This window comes from Nasonia vitripennis (genome assembly GCF_009193385.2).
Source record: "Nasonia vitripennis strain AsymCx chromosome 1 unlocalized genomic scaffold, Nvit_psr_1.1 chr1_random0006, whole genome shotgun sequence".
Classification (NCBI taxonomy): Eukaryota; Metazoa; Arthropoda; class Insecta; order Hymenoptera; family Pteromalidae; genus Nasonia; species Nasonia vitripennis.
This window is the reverse complement of record NW_022279593.1, coordinates 1,008,655-1,033,868: the sequence shown is the minus strand read 5'-3', so window position 1 is coordinate 1,033,868 and position 25,214 is coordinate 1,008,655. Positions and strand designations below refer to the sequence as shown.

The window sequence follows — 25,214 nt, the reverse complement described above, 5'->3', positions numbered from 1 at the left end:
TGCACAAATACTGATTCCGATAATACATTTATAATCATTTACCTCACAAACCCCCATATCGATACTTTAAATTGATCTAAAATCATTTGTTGCGGTAAAATTGGTTTAGTGGCGGTATAATGTCCGCCATTTTACCGCGCTGCAGCGTGCGTGGCGTGTTCGGCGGGTTGCGCGTTAGCAGGGGCTTTTCGCGAGAGAGCCTGCGGGTGGGTTATGACAAATATCCGCCAGTTTATATTGGCCATATTGAATTTTGAAATTTCGAGGTTAAAATAAGATTCAGCGGCCCCTTAAACTCCCATACCGATACTTTAAACTGATTTAAAATCGTTCATTGCGGTAAAATAGTTTTGGTGGTTGTATAATGTCCGCCATTTTGGATCGGTCCATTTTGGATTTTAAAATTTCGAGGTTAAAATAAGGTGCAGTGGCCCCAAAAACCCTCATATCGATACTTTAAAGTGATCTAAAATCATTTGTTGCGGTAAAATTGGTTTGGTGGTGTTATAATGTCCGCCATTTTGGATCCACCATTTCGAATTTTGAAATGTCGAGGTTAAAATAAGATTCAATGTCCCTGAAAACCCCCATAAACTGATCAAAAATCATTTGTTGCGGTAAAATGGGTTTGGTGGAGGTATAATGTCCACCATTTTGATTCCGCCATTTTTGATTTTGAAATTCCGTTAGCATTGTCAATAATATGTCCTATCATGAGTTGTACATGCTTTTTGGTGGGATATTTCACAAATTAGAACATTTTTACTATTGTTTTTGTTGAATGTGCTATGAAAACGTGGCTTTCAGGCTCCATATTTTATGCGCCACATTGGATTTTTGAAAAGGCCAGAACTTTTTCAAAAGCCAAACGTCTTGTTAGGTTAACCCAAATTTTGGGTGCACTGATGGTCCGGTTGACGTGAAACGTCCCATATATATATATATATATATATATATATATATATATATATATATATATATAGCAGAGATTACAGTTGATCAACCCAAAAAATCTGTAACAGTTTCGTTAAAAAGAACCAGATTTGATTCAGAAGGTCGAGATGATGATAATGAACCACACGCTGAGGATGAATTTTATCGATTAACGGAAACACAGCAAGCTACATGTGGTTCACCGTTGAAAAAACGTAGAAAAAACAGTGATGAAAAAAGCGAACAATCATTTACTATTGAAAGCATCGACAAAAATATTTCTTTTCATTTTAATAATTCTAATGTTACAATTAATGTACATAATCATCATAATTAACTACAATGTACGATACACTATATTTGTGTTTTAGTTTAATATTTTTTGATAAAAGATGTAATGATTTTCTATTAAAAATAATTCATTTTTAAATTTGCAAAAATATTTTAGTTTAGTATAATTACACTCGTATATAGCGACAATATGTGATTTAACGAACTTTTTGTATGAATAAGCTTTCACAAGAGCGTGGCCTATTTCGCATTATGAAATAAATTTAATTTGTATAATATACTAATTTAGTATAATGTCGAGTTCCGCGACACTTGTTATGAAAAATAGTATACGCAACTCGTGCGAGGGAAACACGACTTACGCACTCGTGGTAGTTCAGCGCCCGAGCGATTGCGTAATGTACTATTACTTTATGTGTACATTATCATATCAAGTGATATAGTTAAACTTAGTATTTTTGTGATCAGTTCAATTTTTTTCTATTTTTAAATCACTGAAGACAAAAACACCACTTTAGTAAAAAATTGTCGTATTTCGTTTTCGTCATCCGATGTATTCAAATTTTTCTAGGTGAGTTTTAAGTGTAATTCATAACACCAATAATTGGTAGTGAGATAAATTTTAACAATTTAATTTCAAGATTATGAAATTCTTTAACCCTCTAAAAATTAGTTACTAGGTTTTAGTATATATTATTTAATCACATCAAAAGGTCTTTGCGAAAATAATTATAATTAATTTAGTGAGCTCCCGTAAAAATGCTATTATTCTAATGGACCATAGAGAAGGGAGTCGGCTGAGAAATTTAATTTTTCAGTTTTTAATTGTATTATGAATTTATTATAAATTATTATTTATCTTCAAATAAATATAAAATCACGTTAACTTTTATACCAGGATAACAGAGAAAGCCAAGCAAACGTTTTTATTTTTCATTAACTGTTACAGAGTTTTTTATAAATAATCAAAAGAATAGAATTGTAGTAAGTTGTTGAAAAATCGATGTAAAAAAGCGACTGTTAATAATGCTTTCGATATAATAATTAATATTGCAATATGGATTAATTTAATGAAACTAGTCATTATATTATGAAGTACTGTTGGTGTAAAAATGGTTTACTTTCCCGTAAGGCGCGCAGTCGCGTGATGAAACTACGCAGGGAAAATGCTTAAAGCTAATAGTTTGACACGTGATACTAACGTTGGAAAAGCTAAAGTAAGCGTCATATTTATAATATCTGTATATATTTACGTGCATCTAAGACCGGATAAATACATAACTAAAATGAACAATTTTCTTAAAGTTATAACGCTATGTTATTATTACTATGAAATCTATCTTAAAATGTAAGCGCAAAGCAGATCAGTTAAATGACACACAAGTAAATTGAAATAAATTGTTTATACTTACTCGTTTCTAATACAATCACTACAAATAATCTGAAAATAAATGATATAATTTATTTTATTATAATGTACAAAATTCAACAATTAGAAACACTTTATTTTGCTGAAAAAAATCTAGTATTATTTTTGATAGTATCATCGAAAATTAATCAGTCATGCATTTATAATTTATCTTATTTTATTAGGACAAGTTTGAAAAAAAACCTTTTTAAAGCAATCGAATTGGATAATGAATGTAGCTTTTTGTTAAATTTTCTTATGGATCATTGATAACTTTTATGTATTAATTGTTTATTAATTATTTATAAACATAGTTTCATGGCAGTCTGAATTTATTATATGAATGGTTTTTTAAGTCAGAAAAATTTTGTGACTAAAAATTATATGGGTATGTTCGTTTAAAAAATAAATTTTAAAATGAAACCATTACATCAAAATAAATTGTACCGTTTAAGAAAAATCATTTGTCTAAAAAATTGTAAACTTTTCTATTAAAATAAACCATTTCGTTGTAGTTACCTTTTTAAAAACATTACTTTAAACTCTTCATATTCTATGAATATATTTCTTTCGTATATTTCAATATGACGTTCTCATTGTAGATGTTTCATTTCATAATCTTAGTTTTTAAATTTTGCCTTCGTACATGAACCTTCTCTAATTTTTATGGCTTCCTTCCTAAGAAATATTCGTAACAGTAATTTTAAAAGTTTGTGTAGAAACATATTAAAAGTGTGGTTTGGTGTATTTTAATCCAAAAAATGGCATTTTTGGAAAGTGTTCATAAGGATTTTTGTGTGTATATGTTCGTTTGAATACGCTTTATCTCAGCTTCTATTCAGTGCATTTTAATTTACCAAGTCACATTTTCTTTCTTTTCAGCATAACATAATGGAAAAACAGTCCATTTTTACATTTTATAGACGCGATTTTTATAGCGGTTTTTTAGTTTTAAGATTTAATTCTTTTTCTAATAAAGTTATTAAAAAAGTTGATAAAAGTAAATTGCTTTATATGTACCTGAAAGGGAATAAAATTACCTATCTTTTTACTGCGGAATATTTATATTATCGTATTCATTTTTTTATTATACATCATAAATCGCAATTTTTTAAAATCTTTTATCTCGAAAACTAAATGTCGAACCTTTCCCAAAAAGCTTAAGTATTAAAGGTTATTAGAATTATACACCTATTTAATTTTAAGTCATATCGTGGGGCAGATTTGGAGAAAAATATCAGAGAAAAACTATAAAAATTGTTTTCCTATGTGTTTTCTAAAAAATGTTATCATCAAGTTGATAAAAGTAAATCACTGAACATGTACCTGAAAGAGAATAAAATTGCCTTTCTTTTTACCGCGGAGAATTCAGATTATCTTTCTTTGTCTGATTATCGTTCGTCGTTCTTTTGTTATAAAAAAATAAATGCAATTTTTTGAAACCGTTATTATTCGAGAACAAAACTGAATCTTCTAATAAAAATATCCGTATTTAAGCGTGCTTTAAACTATCATCCACATAAATATAGTTATTTCATTAATTTTTACTTGAGTAATAATTTTATTACTGAAATAAAAAACGTTTTAACTGCCTCCGTAAGAAGGCTTGATGCTTCTGTGCACAAGATTATAAAAAAAATTTTTAGAAACAATTTTTTTTGTTAAACGAAAAGTATACATACATTATACAATTATGGGCAAGTAATAACAATTTTAATATTGAAGCAATACATAAAGTTAAATGGAAACTTGTTATCCTTCCCCATCTTTAATCGTGCATTATTTTATTATTTTCTAGTATGCATCTTCAGAATGCATTGGCCAAGTAGTGGTTTTGACAATTAAATCCCATGATGAAATATAACGTTATTCGCTACTTTATAAAATTTGTTATTCATCACAATTCACTTATCTTGTACGACTTTGATTTTGAAATTACTATTCCTGGGAAGTTCTCCATACTCATTGATATGGAATAATCGTAATATGCAGTATTACAAGTTTACATCTTATACATATTTTAGTTATTTCAATTTTTTAACTTGAAATCCATTGAGTTTGTATGCATTTTCACAAATGACAATCGTACTATTCTATTTTCCTATATTATAATGAATCATGCCTTGCAAATTGCAAATATGTGCGATTTCTGGAAACGCAAGAATTAGTAGGTAATGGCGTGTATAAGATTACTGAAACGTGTGTCATTGCAACAGGTGCATTGCATATGCGCAATTAATTAATTTTGTATGATAAAACGTTAATTTGTAGATTTGTCACAAAGATGCATTATGAATTCCGCAACATCTTGCGTCAATCCAAAAAAGTATATTGTTTACCAGCAAGTTCTCTTAGTGCTTTGATATAAGGCTTAATTTTTACAATATGTTTGTTTAACGCATAGTTAAGAACATTGCTTTCTGAGATAGCCAAAAATTGTTCCCTTATAGTTTTAAAATTTAAAAGGCTCTGGAATTAAGCATTCGCATAACAAGAAACTTTGTCTATATTCGGTATTCCAATAATGTCTGTTAATTTATTTGAAATAATTTACAAATTCTTTAAGGATTGATCTGCTTTGCATAATTTTATATTCTTACAGGTATTCTTATTTCTTTGTAACAAAGTATTTGTTTTCAATAGGAAAACTGAGTTGCTCACTGACTCTTTTATATAACTTTTAGGAATAATTCAACTCTTATTCCTAGTAACACTTATACAACTTAAAAACTGTGTTTTAAGGTCTATATAATGTGGCCTCAGTGTCTCGAAGATAAAAAATTGCTCTAGGTTTAGAGGGCTATCATGTACGTTGAAACTATTTTTATTAATTATCTTCAATATTTTACTTTGTTATTTTTGTACCAGATCTCGATTATTTGTAAACACTCTACTCCAGGCTAAGATTTCATAGCTTATCATGCTATGAAAAAAAAACATAATATATTATCAGGATTGCAGATAATTGATTAGATTTTTAATTCAATTAGGCTTTAATTAGCAATTAACTTACACGGAGAGAAATGTATCACTAAAAATTACTATATTTTCTCCTAATCAGGAGACAAACTCAACTTAAGCAGAAAATATAGTATGTTTGTGTGAATATTTACTATACATTCATCAAAAATTGCTATACCAGTATAGTAAAAATTGCACTGCGCTTTGACTCGCTGTGTTACGTCGGTAAAAAATTACCGACAGAGCTAAAAAATTCGTCGTAACTCAAACCGATGACAGGAATTCGCCTGATAACTTACTGCCACTAGGATGCGACTCGTAAACTCCACTCGCAAGTGACGACAAACTGTTCGGTTAGTATATAAGGAACTTCCAGATCGGAACATTATATATAAATATAAATGCGATTAGTCTAGCTATGCGTTGTTAGGTTGCGACATGTGTGATAATTAGCTTGCGATGTATGTAAATTAGGATATCATGAAATTCTATGCGATGCGACTTCGAGATTAAATGTAACAAATAAATAAATGAAAATTCGCCTGCAACAAACACAAATAAGAGAAAAAGCACCAACAAACGGCAAAATAAAAGGGCCAAAAATATTTTTAAAAAGCTTTAGTATCCATAAATTTTGTTATGCGGTATAGTAAAAATTGCTATGTAGTATAGTGAAATCTGGTGATCTGAAATTTTACTATACCGTATACTAAAATTTAATATAAGTCGAGTTTGTCTCCTGGTTACTATACAGTATAGTAATTTTGTATGAAAATTGTAGGAATATTTAGTGATACATTTCTCTCCGTGTATAACCGTAAAATTAAAATTTAATTTACATATTATTAATTTGCTTAAATTTCTGTCCAAAACGTCATTTCTACTTCAATTTATTCAAATTTCTCCAATAATAATTGATTTTTTTAACTGTCACATGAGTTCCAACATCTAAGAATATTCCTACCGTTTTATTTTCCTAGAGGAAGCTTTGTAATAGTAAAATTTTGAGTTTCGTCAAAACTTTTAGAAAATACTTTTTGGTGTGTTAGAAGTTTAAATCAAGTGATTTTTATAAAATGTCCGTATGGATGTGTGTGTGTGTGTGTATGTATACCGTAATATTTCTGCAACTACTTCGTCAATATCAATAAAATTTGACATGCATATATATTTTTGAATTTTGAATTCGGGAAAAACAGTTATTTTTTATTTTCTCAACTATTTTTTATGGTTATTTTTTGATTTTTGAAAAACACGATTTTGCGTTTTTTTCAATCATCCCATTGTTACAAACAATTTAGCTATAATGCATTTGAAAGAGAATAAAATTACCTACTTTTCCTCGTTTGCTCCTCGCGATTGACCGCTTTGTTCGGCAGATAAAATGAAAAAGGTGATTTATTTTAAAAAATTCATATCTTTGATACTAAACATATTAACCTCGCAAAAAAATTATCTCGATGGGTCACGTGTCAAACTATATCCCATTAAAATTTCAAGTGATTTGACTACTTATTTTTTCAGTAATAAATCGAAAACTGAAAAAAATCAGTTTTTTTGTGCCTCGATTACGGATGTAAAAAGGCCTTTTTGCACTTAAGTTTTTGGGAAAAAGTAGATATTTTATGTTTTTAGGCTAAGTTCATTGCACAGCTTTCAAACCACTATGGTTCGTAAGATATCAAGGTTTTAATTTTTTTTTGAAAATTTTTTGATTCCTTATGTCTCTAAAGTAATGTAATCAAACACTTCAAAATTTTATTTGTCGATTCACCATATAAAAAGTTATCTGCTGCTGAAATTTCAAACGATTTCGTCAAGCGGTTTTCAAGTAAAGAGCTAAAATGTAACAATCGTTTTCTCGAAAATTGCGCGAGCGACCTATCTAATGAATAGCCTGTTTTGATGGTTAGGTTGGTTAGGAACACGCATGTGAACAAAAATTGACGGCAGTGTTCGTATTCTATAATAAAAAAATAGAGGGGTCTGCAAACTTTTGGACAATGAACCATCCAAAACTTATATATTAAATTATGTATCAAAAACCGCCTAACACATTAGCAGGCAGATATACTGTATATTAGAACAATATTTTATTTATTGGACCTATAAATTTAGTTGGAGGAAGCTACGTGCCAATGAATTAGCTACAGTTTTTTTCTTTAGTGCCCCAATATTGCAATATTTTAATGTAAAGATGAAATATCGCACTTGGATTTTTAAGGGGGGATTTTTAAGATTTTTAAAATTTTCTGGAATTCTTGGAATTTCGGAAACCTCGTTTATAATCATAAGTATATGTCGCTGATAATATACTTATGATTATAAACGTGGTTTCTTAGTGGTTTAACTTGGTGTTATTTTAAAGGTAACACTATATATCATTTACCATAACTATAATGGGTTAACCGCAGGATCATTCTGACACCTGGATATTATCTACAGGAAGTGAACTTTTTTTTTCGGTACATTCGTTGTATACTTAGTGCGTTATATCATAGACCATGTCTCGCCATTCGGGAGGTAATGTTGATACCTAGACATTGTCTGCTGCAGTTAAAAATTTTTTTTGTTACATTCGTTGTATACTTAGACCCTGTTTCGCTATTCGCTATAATAATAACTGTCAAATGGTTATGTATCAGTAAAAAATGTGTAACCTAAATTAGGGGCTAATTTTATCCAGTTTTTATCGTATAAAATACAAGAAGAGATTTTTGTCTGAGGTATAAAATATACCACTTTAATTAAGACTCAATATTTTGAATAATGAAAAACAATTAATGATATTTAAAAAAAGGAAATATATTGAAAATAAAATATATATACACTTATATTTAATCAATCGCTAATTCTTAAACATTTAATTAAAATAATTAATATTATTATTAGTATAATAACGTACGCAATTTACCCTACCGGCTGCCATGCTACCACGCGCTCCACGAAATATGGCTTAAATTAACACATTAGTATATTTTTTCATTTAATATTTTTTATCTTAAATTTTTATATTAGTTTGCAAATAAATTTATAGTATTAGCTCATAAATAGACAGAACTGACATAGTAACTTCTATAAACGCGCCATAATATGGCAGCAGATCCCGTGTTAAGTATATCAGAATCCGAGTTAAAACAATCACAATGTCATATATCTGTTGTACGACTCTAATAACCAATCGAAGCAGTTCAATTAACATGACATCAACATCTATGTTATATCGCGCCTTTTTTAAGTCAATTCATCTCATCGTCAGATCTCGATGTGAAAAACATCTCAAAAACTATGACCGTCACCATGACGAACATTTCGCAATTTCCCATTTATCTGTGGCGACACAACCAGCTACGTCGGCGCCGCGATCGAGGCGCAAACAACTATTGGTGCCGAGAGAGTTCTTCTGAGCCGCGAATCACCGAGCCGGAACCTCCAGACCACCAGAGGCCAAATCCACCTCTCTCGAGCCAACAGCCGCCTCAGATGTAGCGCCGAGGAGTTGGTTTAGTCAGATTGTTCTGAGTGGTCTCCCTGAGCGATCCTCTCAAGGCCGCATTGTTCATCACGATTTTAGATTACCACTTACTTTAGATTTTACTACTTAGACTTAGTTAGATGTAATAATAAAGCGCTTTAGATAGAAACCGTCTACTCATCCAGAGACCTGGTTCTCCACCTGTCTGCTCCTTTCCTCTCTGCGGATAATAGCAACTCCAAAGTGGTGACCCCGACTATAAAACAAACAAGGAAGTCAATCCAGAGAAGACCAGAATGGAGATATCAGGAAAACATTTGGGACCACTCGTCTAACACCAAAACTTCAGCAAATCAACAACATCAATGACGCAGCGCAATAACAATAACACGCTCAACTCGCCGATCTTCTAACGACGTTTCGCATGACCAAGTGATTTTCACCACGACGCGACGCTATTTCTCCGAGCCCAGAGTCAGCCGAAAAACTGCAATAAGTGAAAGGAATCCAAACAAACCATCTCCGTAACAACCAAGCCCATAGGGCATGACTGGAAGAGTACGCGGAAAACGCGATGAATCCCTGACCTTACGCCAGTCAGATCGCCAACTAGGTATAACAGCACCAACTTTCGCAGATTCACATGCCTTCCTCGAAGCAACGCTACGCAAAAAGAACTCAACAAAAACGTCGCATACATCCGCTGACCACGAAGAAGACGGCATTCACGATCAAGATTTTAAAGACGCTCTTGACGTGGCACCAACCGACGCTGACAACATGGCGAACAACTGCTCACTCAGCCCATTTTGGCGCTCTCAACCAACGCTCTGGTTTATTCAGACCGAGGCTCTCTTCGACAAACATAAAATCACCGATGAAATGGCGAAGTTTAACTCTGTTGTAGGTGCGTTAGATGCAAACACCATCGAAGATCTCCAGGACATCAAACGAGACAAGCCGGAAACGGAGCCCTACAAGGTTTTGAAGGACGCCATCATTAAGCGCACAACCGAATCGCCAGACTCCACACTGCTTAAGCTCCTCACCAACCTAGAGCTTGGCAACAGCAAACCGTCGCAATTATGGAGAAAAATGAAGAGCATGGCAGGCGACAAAATTTTAGAGCCGGCTCTCAAGGTGATGTGGCTAGCCCTTCTTCCCAAACCGGCCCAGATGTACCTCAGCCTCTTCAAGGTCGACGCTGTCGATGATCTCCTGGAAGCTGCCGACAAACTCATTCATCAAAATATCCAGATATCGTCTGTCAACCCTGCAGGGAACACCTCATGCGCTTCTTCCGGGTACAGCACACCTACCCGTGAGGTCGACCCCATACAGCAGCAGCTAACAGCATTGCAGACGACCATGATAGAGTTAATAGCTCTAACGCGGCAAGCCCTAGAAAGGGGATCACAGGCATCGCAACGCAACAACTCGCAACTTGGCAGAAGACGAGAGCGCAGCAATTCCCGTCAAAGAGGGCGCTCGCCAGCAAATCGACCAGATTGGTGCTGGTACCACAATAAATACGGCGCCAGCGCGATAAACTGCACGAAGCCATGTAGCTTCCAACCGGCTATGCTGTGAAACTAAACAAGCAGCCTCTGAACCAGGTGGCAGAGGTCAGCGAAAAGCTAAAAGAAAACCGCCTGTTTATAAGGGACCCAAGCACCTCCATTTTATTTCTTGTCGACACCGGATCTGTGGCAACACTCGTGCCGAAATCTCTAATAAAGACACCGTTGAATAAGCAGCCACTAACGCTACACGCTGCCAATAAATCCGAAATCGCTACGTACGGAATTCACCGACTAGAGCTAAGCCTAGGACTACGTCGCAATTTTGCTTGTGAAGCGATCGTCGCCGATGTGCCACACGCTATACTCGGAGCAGACTTTCTCATACAGCATAGTCTCATCGTAGACGTCAAGAAGAAAAGGATCGTCGATGCCACTACGTTTCTCTCACCGCGGGGGGCTCTGAAGGAAGCGACAGTACGCACTGTATCGTCCATCGAGGCACTGCAACAGCACAACGGGCCACTAGCTAAGAAGTACGCAGCTCTGCTACAAGAATTCGCAGACATATTCGACACCAACATCAGCCCAGCCTGTTCACCGGGTTTCCCTGTAAAGCACGTAATCAACACCACGGGGCCACCTGTCGTAGAGCGATACCGCAGGTTAATGGGCGAGAAACTGCGAGCAGTTCAAAACATCTTCCAGGAACTTTTAGACCAGGGTATCATCAGGCCTGGATCCGGCAAGTGGGCAAGCCCACTGCATATGGTACCTAAAGGAGCGACATTTAGACCCGCAGGCGACTACCGCGGATTAAACGCCATCACTATCCCGGATCGCTATCCCCTGCCCATCATAGAGGACCTTCTGCAGAGCAGCCCCGGGAACGTGTTTTCGACAATCGACCTTCGTAAAGCCTTCTATCAGATTCCCATCGACGAGGAGAGCATCGAGAAGACAGCTGTAACAACGCCATTCGGACTGTATGAATTTTTGGGAACATCCCTAGGATTCAAGAACGCGACCCAGACCATGCAACGCGCCATGGACAACATCCTGCGGAAGCTACCATTCGCCAAAGCCTACGTAGACGACATCTTCGTAGCCTCTAACGACCATGAGGAGCACCATCAACATTTGCGCCAGCTGTTCGAAGCCCTACGCCAAGCCAATCTCAAGGTAAACGCATCAAAATGCACCTTCGGGCAACCGCAAGCTCTCTTTCTAGGCTACGAGGTCTCCAAAGATGGTTTCAATCCACCACCTACCAAGGTAGAGGCAATCAAGGCATACCCGGAGCCAACTACGGCCACAGAACTGCGACGTTTCCTCGGCGTGTGCAATTACTATAGACGCTGCCTCCCCAATGCTGCAGCCAACCAAGCTCCACTGCATGACCTGCTAAAGGGGCTAACCAAGAGAGCCAAGCTCAAGTGGACGGAAGAGGCGAAACAGGCATTTCAGCTGTGCAAGGCCAGCATAGCTGATGCAGCCTGCACTACCTTCTTCAATCCGGATGCAGCACTGGCACTCAGAACTGACGCGTCTGACATCGCCATAGGAGCCGCCATCGAACAACAGCAGCCAGACGGAAGCTGGAAACCCCTGGGTTTCTTTTCGCAGAAGCTCAGCGACACGCAGAAACGCTACAGTACATATGACAGGGAGCTTCTCGTAGTTTACGAAGCAATTAAGCGTTTCGAGAGGATGCTAGAAGGACGTCCTTTCACAATCCACACGGACCATCGCCCTCTCGTTCATGCAGCAAAGCAACGCGCAGACAAGGCATCACCCAGGCAGGCAAGGCACCTGGAGTACATACTTCGATTCGACGCAAAAATCGTACACACCCCAGGCCGAGACAACCTCGTAGCGGACGCGCTCTCTAGAGCAATACTCGCAGAAGAAACAGCGACAACCAAAGACCCAAGCAAAGAAACTCTCACAGCAACGATCAGCATGCCAACCATCCTCGATGCAGCGACCATCTCGGAGGCTCAGCTCACGGATCCAGAGCTGCCAAACCTCCTAGGAAATTCAGCACTCGCTCTCGCACTTCTAGAGATTGAAGGCAACCCAATCTACTGCAGCACCGAGAACAATCTCGTACGCCCATATCTTCCAGTCAAGCTTCGCAAGACAGCCTTCAATGTCCTTCACGGTGTCGCACATCCGAGCATCAGAGCAACGAGTAGATCGGTAGCACAAAAGTTCGTCTGGCCAGGAATGCGTAAAGACACGGCGCGCTGAGCTCGCGAGTGTCTGCCTTGTCAACTTTCCAAGGTCAGCCGCCACAATCGCGAAGCCCTGGGAAGATTCCAGGAACCGGACAACCGATTCGAGCACATCCATGTAGACCTCATCAAATTGCCCCTCGAACAAGGTATGCAATATTGTCTGAAGATAATCGACAGATTCTCTCGCTGGCCTGTGGCAGTCCCACTGCCTAACATGCAGACAGCGACAGTCGCTAAAGCTCTGTTGGATCATTGGATCACACTCTATGGCACACCACTCTATATTACATCGGACCAGGGAGCTCAATTTGAGTCGGGACTATTCAAGGAGCTCGCGCAATTACTAGGTGCCAAGCTGATACATACGACATCCTACCACCCTCAGTCAAACGGGATGGTAGAGCGGTTCCACAGGACCCTCAAAGCAGCCCTGGGCTGCTGCGCGCACGCTTGGACAGACTGTTTACCAACAGTACTCCTGGGTCTACGCTCAGCCTACAAAGAGGACCTCAAAGCTTCCCCGGCTGAGATGCTATATGGCACAACGCTCCGCCTACCAGGAGAGTTTTTCATTTCGACAACAACAACAGCGAACCAGACGAACTTCGTGTCCAGCCTTAAACAGCTCTTCAATAGCATCAGGCCGGTACCAGCATCGAGGCACACGACACCGCATCCTTTTTGTTTCAGGGACTTGCACAGCAGTAGGCACGTGTTCAAAAGGGTCGACAGCATACGCAAACCTCTGGAGCAGCCGTACACAGGCCCACATCGCGTAATCAAGCGCACGGATCACCGTACATTCGTTATCGAGGATAAGGGCACAGAGAAAACGGTCACTACAGATCAGCTGAAGCCAGCGTACCTGGAAGCCTCTGAGCCAGCCGACCGAACTTTACCTCCACCTCAGACACCAGCTCAGTCACAAGCAGACGCCACTCCACCGGCAGAATCTACGCAGCCTCCAACAAGAGCCGCTCAGCCTTCAAGTACACGGCATGTAACGTTCTCAGCGGTTCCTGGGCTGATCACTGGAGGGGAAGTAGATGTGGCGACACAACCAGCTACGTCGGCGCCGCGATCGAGGTGCAAACAACTATTGGTGCCGAGAGAGTTCTTCTGAGCCGCGAATCACCGAGCCGGAACCCCCAGACCACCAGAGGCCAAATCCACCTCTCTCGAGTCAACAGCCGCCTCAGATGTAGCTCCGAGGAGTTGGTTTAGTCAGATTGTTCTGAGTGGTCTCCCTGAGCGGTCCTCTCAAGGCCGCATTGTTCATCACGATTTTAGATTACCACTTACTTTAGATTTTACTACTTAGACTTAGTTAGATGTAATAATAAAGCGCTTTAGATAGAAACCGTCTACTCATTCAGAGACCTGGTTCTCCACCTGTCGGCTCCTTTCCTCTCTGCGGATAATAGCAACTCCAAATATCGTCTATAGTGATGTAGTTGGGTATTGACGTCAAACATTTATACACTGTGCCGTCGGGCAGCAGCGCGACCCTATTATATGAATTTGCTATTAAACCTAGATGTGTTTTATTATCTCCAATGATTTTTTGTCTGATATGTCTTAGATGCTTATGTTTGAGTATTAGTTATTGAGATTTTAATGAGAACATTCTAATGATCATAATATTTTGCTTTAAAAATCTCTCTTTTAGCAAAATAACTATGATCAAAAATTAATTTGCGATAATTTGTTAAAATTTTGGTCATGTGCGATTCTCATCTTTTTAAGTACAACAATACAAGGTATGTCATGATAATAGGTTATCTTCAGCGAGCAGTGCAATATACTATACTACGCCGCGAATGTCTCCAGAACATATTAATTATGTGCAACTCTAATAGTAAAAGAGTGAGAGAGGTGTCCGCTAAGCGTCGCTGCATTTTACAAAACGAATCGCAGTTGCAGAGAGCCGAACGGACGGAGTCAGCATCTACTTATCTACATAAAGATTCTGAGGCAAGAGAACTAGATTTTTCAAACTAGAAGTTGTCTAGTTGTCTTTATCTAGTTTTTCTTGCATCGTTTACAAACGCGCATCAGTGTTTGTTTGATAGGACAGAGGCACACGCAACAGCAGAGTACGCCCGGCCTTGTGTAAACATAAACATAGCCTAAAACAGTGGTATTTCGGAGCTGCGTGGTGCGTAAAAACTCTCGCGAATCTGTCTATTGTGCACGATAGTGCGCGACAGTGTGCGATTGTGCATGATCGTGCGTTTATCAAAGAACCTTCACCCTACCGCTAGTGTACCTCTCGAAAAATTAATGTATCTAATACTTAGACGCCGAACACCTGCCAAGACTCGACGCAAGCACTCGCGTGGATCATCACAAAGGGTGAGGGTAAAAATTAAAAAAAAAAATTAGACAGGGTAAAGATTAGAAATTCAGAATTTATAAACTGAGATTTTGAAAAAAAAATTTATAAAACAAAAATGTTGAATTGATATATTGCGAAAGGTGATATTTGTAGTTAAAATATTGCAAAAGCGATATTTTTAGGAATTTCCAAATTTAGGTTTTCAAAATCATACCTTTCCAATATTCTAGGACTTTAAATTTCACTTTTCGTTATAATTCAATTCGTAATTTTTGCCTTTCAAATATTTATTTTTCAAAATTTTTACCCTTACCCCATCACAAACACGACGTGTAAATCCAGATAGTAAACAACAGCATGCTCTACATCAGCGAACATCTTGTGACCCTTGGTTCATATTGGTGGACTAGAAATTGGCCAATCGACACCGAGATCCACGGAAAATCGATGAGCTCGTTTTTAACTTCACGAGCTCTCGCCGCTCGAGCTCGAAGACGACTTCGTCCCCTGCCATGCCGACCTCCACATCTATGGTTGTTTGACTCGTACTTCAATCTCCTCAACGGCAACTATATGCTCTCTTTAAGACCTTATACCCTTGTTTCTTTGCAATGAGTCGACAATGAACGACAAGGTCTTCCTTCTTCTTCCGTTACAGCGGTTTCGAACAGCCCTCACATATTAGGGCAGCAGAGTTGGCCACAATTAACGAGCGCCGCAACGACGACTGCCGGAGCTGCTCCGATGAGCAGCAAATGACACTTGGCGCTCAAGACCATCAAGCCGAAAACGGCGCGTTAGACAACAAGAGCACGAGAACGAGTTTGCGACGGAACGTCTGATCCAGTTCGAGGACAAGGAGAAGGCGATCGACGTCAACAAGGAGCCAACGCGGCCCCCTTAGATCGGCAGTGTCGGAAGTCCGACCAACCTCAAGCTTAGCATATCCGTGATACCCAGCCACAAATCCAAGCCTACCGCTGCTGCCCACTTGTATCATCAAGACCCTCACGCCCAAGATGATCAAGCTTGCTCAATAGCAACAGCTGTAGGTCCTCAAAGACAAGATACATAAGATAATAAGGCTCTCGAAAGGTCGTTTATCCGCAAGGTGATTTCTACTGAACTTTAATTAAACGCATTAAACGGGTATGAAATCGATTTGAAAAAAACCTCTTACAAGGTAAAACATTGGCAACTATAAGTTTGGTCTCCACCCTGGCAGAAAATAAGCCAACAGTTGATTATGGTTGACCAACCAACCTGCTAAAACCGGCACTTTGGCCAACTTACCGTTGGTAAGCATTTTTACCAGGGCATAAATATACGCTAATGAATGTAGTAAAATCAATTTTATATATGTCAAGCATCAAGCATTTAAGTTCAGCAGGTGAGATAAGATCAGCTGACTAGTGGTTATTAAAAAAAAGGTTACAATTTTTAAAAATATTATTTTAATGCACACTTGCCGTCCCGTCGTTATAGTTTATCGATGGAACATTCTAATTGTTATTATTAAGATGTAAATCTGATAAATCATATTAAACATTTTTTTATTATAATCTAAAAGGAGCTTTGCTTCATTGTAAAAACCTCTAAATATATCCGCGAAAGTTTAAAGCAAAGAAAAAATTTCAAGCCAAATTTAATAATTTGCAAAAATAATTTAAGTATTTTTGGAATTATATTGGCTTTACGATTATTTTTTTTACCATAAACCTTTGCTTATGGATAAAGTGTTTTATTGAATTTCTCCGTTTTCATTAAAAATGCGATAAATGTGTGTCAATATTTGTGTGGAGAATGATCGTTAAGTATTCAATAAGTTGTTTTTAAAATAATATTTTAAAAAATTTAAACCTTTTTTTTAATAACCACTAGTAAGTATTCTGCTTTAATGTTATGATGTAATTACTCCTGATTTTAAAATAAAATTATATTGTAATAATGGTATAATATTTTATTATTGTTTGTGTTTAACATTTCTATTATTATAAATTTGTGGATTATATATATTTCAAAGTTGAATTATTGTCGAAATATAACGAGATTAAATTAAATATAAATTTAATCGTAAACTACAATTTTTTCAATTGACGATTAAAATTTAATCGTTGATTGAATTTCATTCAATTACCGATTAAAATTTGATTTTTTTTTAACTAAAAATTAAAATATACATGGGGCATTTCGCACCAACTGAGACAAAGCTCTACCCAAAAATCATTTTTAGCAAGAAATTTTGTAAATGGCATACGAATGAGTGGCACTTTTTCAAACTTTGGCTTCTGACGAAGCTGTAACATAATTTTTTGCCTTCTAAGCTGAAAAGTCTTTATTATAATTTGTAACGGTTTAACTTTCCCCAAGAGACTGGATAGTCAGTTGGTTCCAGGATCAGGATAGGGGAAAGGAGCAAAAAAAGAGTCTGATTTTATATTCTCAACAATAACAACATTTATTTCTTGGTTAAACATTAGCACTTGGAATAAGTTGTTAAATCCCGGCTAAAACAGAAATCAATTATACGTCTTGTTAAAAATACTTCGCCTTTACAAGTAGAATTGTTTAAACTAACGCGGTTAACAATTTATAGGATCATATACGCGATTTCGTGACAAGAATGATTCGGTGTTCGCGGCTGCGGTGTATCGGTTCCGTGGCGGTATGACGGGTCGGTGGCGGATTTTGAGGTTAGGAATTCATTCGGTATGGTGGAGTCGTGTGCGCACGGCTACGCCGATCCAAATGTGTCGTGTAACAACGATTTCGACCGCTCTGTGTGCGCACAGTAACGACCGGGATAGTGTCACGGTGTTTTGAGGTTATCCCTCGGATTTGTGGAGTCGTGAGCACACGGCTTCACAAATCTTCGTCGCTCGTCTCGTTCCTCTCTTTATGCTGTGTGCACACAAAGATAAAGCGAGTCGTGAGATGTCGGCGTAAGGCTGGCTTCGTTGGTTAGGAATTTACCTTTGTTTCACCAGGAAGTGAGCGCACAACCGGGCGAATCACCGGCGGAACTATTGTTACTCCCTTAACCCTGTGGGCTCACAGTGGCAGAGGGAGGCAGCAATGTGTCGGAATGTAGGTTAGGAGTTTACGGTGGCACCGGGTGTCGCCCACGTGTGCTCACGTAGACGAGGCTCGGTGTCGTTCGAGTGTTCTGGGTTGCCTGGTGTGCTCACGATGGCAATTCGGAGTTTCGGGTTACGGTTCGTCTACCAAATTGTCACGTGGGCTCACGAGATGATTTCGTCGGCGTAGGTCTATATCTCGCTTTTCCTTGTAGTAACGTGTGCGCACGATACTACCCGGAGTGGAGCTCGAGTAGAACTGCCCGTTGAGCCGCGCGATTCCCCTTATAAAGGCGCGCGGCGCGGATGTGTATAGGTGCGTTCACGGCGCACAGCGTGCGCCGCTTGCGCCGCCTGGCGCGTCGCCGCTGAGTTGCTCGCTGGCTGCCGCGCTCCGCGCTCGTGCGGACTCGCCTTGCGGATTTGCACGCGCGCGCTCAATCCGCGTCGTGCGGATTCGCCTTTTGTTCTTTGTGCGCGCGCGCGCTCGCTGCGCATGCCGCGTCTATTGTGGCTGCCTTCACACGTATTTACATGTGCAAGACTCGTGTCTCGTCACAAATTGTTTTAAATAAAATTTAATAAAACTCACGTGTTAACTTGTATTATTAAACATTTTATTAAAAAATATTATTTTTAAGAGTATACAATTTTACAAAAAAAAGTATATCCATGTCTATAGTGAAAAATGCTTCCCTGAGGAGCTACGAATTAATTAATTTGTGCTGAAAACCCAAAAATTGCAAAAATTGACTTTTTTGGCTCCCTACCATTTTGGTAAAAAGTAATTTAAAAATCTGAAAAAATTCAGTTGCATTGGAAACTGTTTCTGGAACATATTTAACTTAAGTTGAAGAAAAAAAAAATTTTTTATCTTCGATTTGACAGAGAACCACACACACACACACACACACACGCACACACACACATATATATATATCAGTATAACATGAATTCATAGGGAAGGGACTTTAATGACGTGAAACGTCACCCTTTAAAAAGAAGCAAAAGTATTGGGAAAAATCAATTTTACATTTTAGCTCTTTCCTTGAAAACCGCTCGACGAAATCGTTAAAAATTTTAGCAACAGATAGCTTTTTTATGGTAAATCACTAAATAAATATTTTGAAGCATTTGACTACATTGTTTTAGAGATATAAGGAATCAAATAATTTTCAAAAAAAATAAAAAATTAAAACCTTGATATCTTAAGGTAGTTCGCCAGAATATTAAATTTCCTAGGATATCGCTCAAACGTTTTTTACATGTTCAATTAAGTGTCCTCTACAACGTGTTTTTTTTACCCCCCAAACGACATTATTTTTAGAGATATTGAACCTTGAAATTTTGTATTTTAACATGGGAAGCCTATACCGAGTCCGATTTTTGAGGACATTTAGTTGAATTGCGAAGCGAATTTTTTTATAATATTTTTTAAAAACTAGCTTATGATGTAAAATAGCAATACAAATCATGGAGAAAAAGTTGGACAGGGCAAGCGATGCTTTTTTTTAAGATACAACAATTCAAAGTTTTCATCCCATGCTATCAATATATCTATATAGGTGCGCAGCGTTCCTCTCTCTTACAAGTTTTGAGAGTATTTTGTGCTCTAAACAATTTATATCGCCATTCTAATGTTTGATACTATGAATTGTAAGGTTTTGACATTAGATAACACTGCATAATATCTTAAAAAAGGAATTTTCTAATAAAAACCCCGATTGAGCACCACTGCAGCCGGTAAACTATCTTAAGAACCATAGGGGTTTGAAAGCTGCGCAATGAACTTAGCCAAAACCTATAAAATATCTATTTTTTACTAAAATTTCAAGTGCAATAAGGCCTTCTTAAGTCCGTAATCAAAGGACAAAAAAAACTTATTTTATTAAGTATTCGATTTATTATTAAAAAAATAAGTGGCCAAATCACTTGAAATTTTAATGGAATATAGTTTGACACGTGACCCATCGACATGATTTTTTCGTTAGGTTATATTGTTTAGTTTAAGAGATAAAAATTAAAAAAAAATCACCTTTTTCATTTTATCTGCCGAACAAAGCGGTCGATCCCGAGAACCAAACAGAGAAAAGTAGGTAATTTTATTCTCTTTCAAATGCATTTTAGCTGAATTGTTTGTAACAATGGGATGATAAAAAAAACGCAAAATAGTGTTTTTCAAAAATCAAAAAATGGCTATAAAAAAAATAGTTAAGAAAATAAAAAATAACTGTTTTTCTCGGATTCAGAATCCAAAAATAGATATGCATGTCAAATTTTATTGATATTGACGGAGTAGTTCCAGAAATATTACGGTATATATACACATACAGTGCATTGCGGGTCGCTTCTGCCTACCGAACAGTATCAGAAGATGCAGTGTGCGTTATTTTAAGTATGCCGCCTATTTACCTTCTAGCAACAAAACGAAAGAATATATACGAAGAAAACCGGCGTGGTGACAATTCTCAAAAGGAAGTTTGGAAATTCGCAAAGGAACAGACCCTAGCTGAGTGGCAAAGACGATGGGACTCTAGTGAAAATGGGCGATGGACGCATCGCCTCATACCATGTATTGTTGGCTGGACCAAAAGACGACACGGGGAAGTGAATTACTACTTTACGCAGTTTTTGAGCAGACATGAATGCTTTCAAGCCTACCTACACCGCTTCAAGATAGAGGATAATCCAAATTGCCCAGTATGTTTGGAAGCAAGCGAAGCTGTGAAGCATGTCTTCTGCATCTGTTCGCGATATGAAATGGAACGAGAGAAAATCGAGCCGGATCTTCAGGCGAGGGTGACCCCTGAGTTAATGATGACAGCTATGCTAGCGTCGAAAGATGGCTGGTGCATAGTAAACAACTACGTAAGGACTATTATCAAGAAGGTTAGAAATGACAAAAAGAATAGAAGGGAAGGACATGGCGAAATAGCTGAGTAAAACTGTTACTAGACGAAGGCCACTAGGTAATAGATACAAAACGCTTCTCAGACTGACGCAGAGGAACGTAGATCACAGAGTTGAGCTCTCACTCCCCTGTCCGATGCAGAGGAACGTAGAAGCTAGGGTTAAGTACCTCTAAGTGCTCCTCAGACCGATGCTGAGGAATGTAGGTAACTGAATTGAGCCCAGACTCCCACATCCGATGCAGAGGAACGTAGGTGTCGGGGTTGAGTCGGTCCAGAGGATGGCCGGTCGATGCTGTTCGAAGTAGACGACCGGGCGATACAGCAGAAAGCAGACGGCTGGACGATGCAAAAGGAAGATGACGGCAGGACGATGCAGAATGAAGAAGACGAGTTTGATCCTGAACCCCTAAGCACCTTGGTGGATGGGGTATGTACGGAAATGTCAAACTTTAAGAAGAAGTCAAAAAAAGACTAGTTAACGGGCCCCACTGAAGTATTGTTTAACGATAGTACCTGTGGGGATCTGGTGTCGGTGGTCCACTTGTGCAGAGCTTGTTCTGCCTACGCCACATAAGAAAAAAAACACTCACACAACCTAACACACACACCTAAACGAGTTAGTAACATTACTACCCCAAGCGGGTTAAGCCACAGTGCCCAGTCCCGCCGTCGCGTGAAAGCCCCGGTGGTCGACGCTGGCTCCATGGAGTTTAGGGGGGACCAAACTCACTTAGATGCCGCAGAGGATTATCACCTCATTTCTGCTGCATGTAGAGCCGCAGGTAATATAGAAATCGAAGTCGATACAGACAGGGATAAGAGAGCTGTATGCAGAACGCAAAGGAATGCGCACTTGCATCGCCTTGGTAGCAGAATCGATGAACTGGTGGATAATGTCAAGGACAGGCACAATGTGCACAAGCAAATTAAATATCTTGCCCGAATCATAAGAGCGAGCTATGAGAATCTCTGCATGGCAGAAGATAACTTACAGAGATGCCAGCGCCCGGGAACTCAGGGGAGGGAAACCCAGACAACCCCGAGTCTCAGATCTCGGATGGCGGGTACAACAAAGGAAGCCCCAACTACTCCACAGGATAGAAATGGAGGAAATAAAGGAGCGGATAATCAACCTAAAAAGGCAGCGTGGCAGGAAGTCATCCCAAGAAAGTCGAAGAAAAAGGAAGAAAAGGCAAGCAAAGAGGATAAAAGTGTCCCTGGCATTACAAACCAGAATAGGACCAGCAAGGATAAACCGAAGCGGGCTCGACCTCCCAAACCGGATGCTCTAATCATCAAGGCTGCAGAAGGAAAGAGATATGCAGACATTTTGTCAAAAATAAAAGCGGCTCCGTCACTTAACACACTGGGAAATAGCGTAAATAAAATACGCAGAACAGTTGCAGGAGATCTTCTAATAGAGCTTAAACGCACAAGAGAAGTCAAAACTTCGGACTTCCAAGAAGGAGTTAAAGCGGTACTAGTGGAAGGCGCCACAATAAAAGCACTCCACGAAGAAGAAACCATTGAAGTAAGAGATCTGGACATGCTTACCTCAAAAGAAGAGGTACTAGAAGCACTACAGAAGGAAATTGGCGAAGAGAACATCATAGAAGTCTCTACGATAAGATCTCTGCGAAAGACGTATGGTGACACGCAGATTGCAGTGATACGGGTACCAGCTCAGATAACGGCTAAGATCACTAAGATACAGAAGATCAGAATAGAATGTGTTGACTGTAGGATCCGGATAGCTAACCGAAAAAACGAGTCGCTCAAGTGTTATAAATGTCTAGATTTTTGCCACATCGGTAGAAACTGCACAGTAACTAAAGATAAAAGTAAGCTTTGCTTTAAATGTGGAAAAGATGGGCACAAAGCAAAGGAGTGTAAGAATCAACCCAACTGTGTACTCTGTAAAGGAGGCATAGGTGGGAAAAGTGATCACGCAGCTGGTAGCTATGCATGCCCAGTTTACCGAGCTGCAGTAGAAGCCACTGTCAGACGAAGAAAATGAAAATAGTGCAGTTGAATATGAATCACTGCGCGACTGCACAGGACCTACTGAGCCAGTATGTTCGCGAGACAGAATTCGACATAGCCATCGTCTGTGAACAATACAGAGACCTGGACAAACCATTGAGGGAATTGGACAGTACTGGTAAAGCGGCAATATGGTCATGCAGAGATGTTGTTTTCTAGGAAAAAATGATGAGACGTATTGAAGGATTCGTACGCGCTCAGGTCTCGGGCGTACACATTTACAGCTGCTATGCTTCTCCTTAAACGTCGATGGAATAATTCAGACAACTGTTGGACCGGATAGTACATGATGCTGTAGGAAGAAAACCGGTACTGATAGCAGGTGATTTAAATGCCTGGGCAGTAAAGTGGGGCAGCCAAAGGACGAACAAAAGAGGACGAGCAACTATTGGAAGCATTTGCCCTCCTCGACTTGGTCTTAGTTAACCAGGAATGATCTTACACATTTTAAAGAGGAGACGCAGAGTCCATTATAGATCTCACGTTTGCCAGCAGCTGCCTGATTGGCTTAATTAGATCGTGGATGGTGAGCGATCATTACACAAATAGTGACCACAAAGCGATAATAATGGAGATAAGAATATCAAAACAGATATCTAACGGGAGGGCAACGACAAAAAGATTCGGTTGGAAAACGAAGGATTATGACATGGAGACATTCTTGCTGGCTCTAGAAGAAATGCAGCTGTCTGGATCTGCGAATGATAAGGTCAAGCAGGTAATGGGAAATATTACCCGAGCCTGAGACGCAACGTTGCCAAGGAGGGCTCCTAACAATATAAGACTGCCAGTAAACTGGTGGGATAAAGAAATTGCCGCAGCCCGCAAAGAGTGTCATCGAACCAGAAGACGGAAACAGCGGGCTCGGAACAAATACTACAAGACTGGTCGTGGTAGAAAAATAGTAGACGCCCTTAATAAAGAAATGAGGGACGCTAAACGGATACTCAAGAAAAAATCCGAGAAAATAAACGACGGTGCCTAAAAGAGTTACAGGACGAGGTTTAGCTGGATCCCTAGGAGCGACCGTACCAAGTGATAATGAAATGAAGAAGATAAAGGGAGGTTAGATCCCCCCTTCTAAGAGCCCGGAATTGCTGGATTGTATTGTAACCACACTGTTCCCCCTTCAACTGGAAGCTATTTCTGTAGCGGAGGCAAATGACGAAATCATTCCAACAATCACCACAGAGGAATTACTGGCTGCATACAAAAGAATCGGGAACAACAAGGCTCCAGGCCTGGATGGCATACCCAATATTGCATCGAAACAAGCTGTACAGGCACGCCCCAATGTCTTTGTAGACTTGTACAATTCATGTCTTGAAAAAGGGACGTTTTCTAAGAACTGGAAGAAGCAACGCCTGGTGCTACTACCAAAAAGAGATAAGCCACCTGTAGAAGCTGCCTCATACCGACCACTCTGCATGCTGGAAACCCCGGGCAAGATTTTAGAGTTTAATATTATTGGTTTTATAAATACATTGTCAATGCAGGATCCTTTGGCTATGCCCATGGGTAGTCTTGTTATACCAACAAATCCAAGTATATATATAACCTTTCTCTAGAAAATTGCACAGAAATTCCTGCAGCCCTAAAAACGGTAAAGAGAGAGGGTGGTTCGGAACAATCAAAATACGTGGGTGATCGAACGACTCTATATTCTAGTTAGACCTTTTACAATCGCAAATAGAGATCCGCACTAATTAATAAGATAAGCCCGTAAACACAGATACTGTAACAAACAGATATCCGTACATAAAATGATACCCCGTGTAACTCGTGTGTGTCTCACGTCTCGAGGAACAACCAGTGGGCAGTGAACACATTCAATAACATACTTCATCACACACTCACTCTCACACTTTGTCGAACGTTAGTTGGCTTCTCTTTCGAAGTTTGACATGTCCATGCATCCCCTATCCACCAAGGTGATTAGGGGCTTAGGATCAAACACGTCTTCTTTATTATGCATCTTCTAGCTGTCTGCTTCCTGCAGCATCGTCCGGTCGTCTA

The 25,214-nt window shown here is 38.9% G+C and overlaps 3 protein-coding genes across 26 annotated transcripts in view; 2 read left to right on the top strand and 1 right to left on the bottom strand.

Annotated features, from left to right (window-relative positions):
• LOC107982103 (probable serine/threonine-protein kinase fhkB) overlaps positions 1-2,326 on the bottom strand; it is a 53,308-nt gene extending 50,982 nt beyond the window's left edge. The window contains exon 1 of the mRNA XM_031932359.1: positions 2,120-2,326. The gene's annotated coding sequence lies outside the window, so the exon portion shown is untranslated. The remainder of the gene's footprint in view (positions 1-2,119) is intronic.
• A 34-nt stretch (positions 2,327-2,360) lies between these two features.
• Positions 2,361-25,214, top strand: part of Dop2 (dopamine receptor type D2) — a 572,837-nt gene continuing 549,983 nt past the window's right edge. For 18 of the 24 annotated variants that reach the window (XR_004227947.1, XR_004227940.1, XR_004227951.1 and 15 more), the window contains exon 1: positions 2,411-2,607. The gene's annotated coding sequence lies outside the window, so the exon portion shown is untranslated. 24 annotated transcript variants of the gene reach the window in all.
• Positions 13,043-13,951, top strand: LOC116417694. The gene has a single exon (XM_031932141.1). It carries the CDS (start codon positions 13,043-13,045, stop codon positions 13,949-13,951), a length of 909 nt encoding a protein of 302 aa, XP_031788001.1.

Bases quoted from the DNA above. Each gene is read 5' to 3' on its own strand.
- LOC116417694 (XM_031932141.1), top strand. From the start codon at position 13,043: ATGCAGACAGCGACAGTCGCTAAAGCTCTGTTGGATCATTGGATCACA.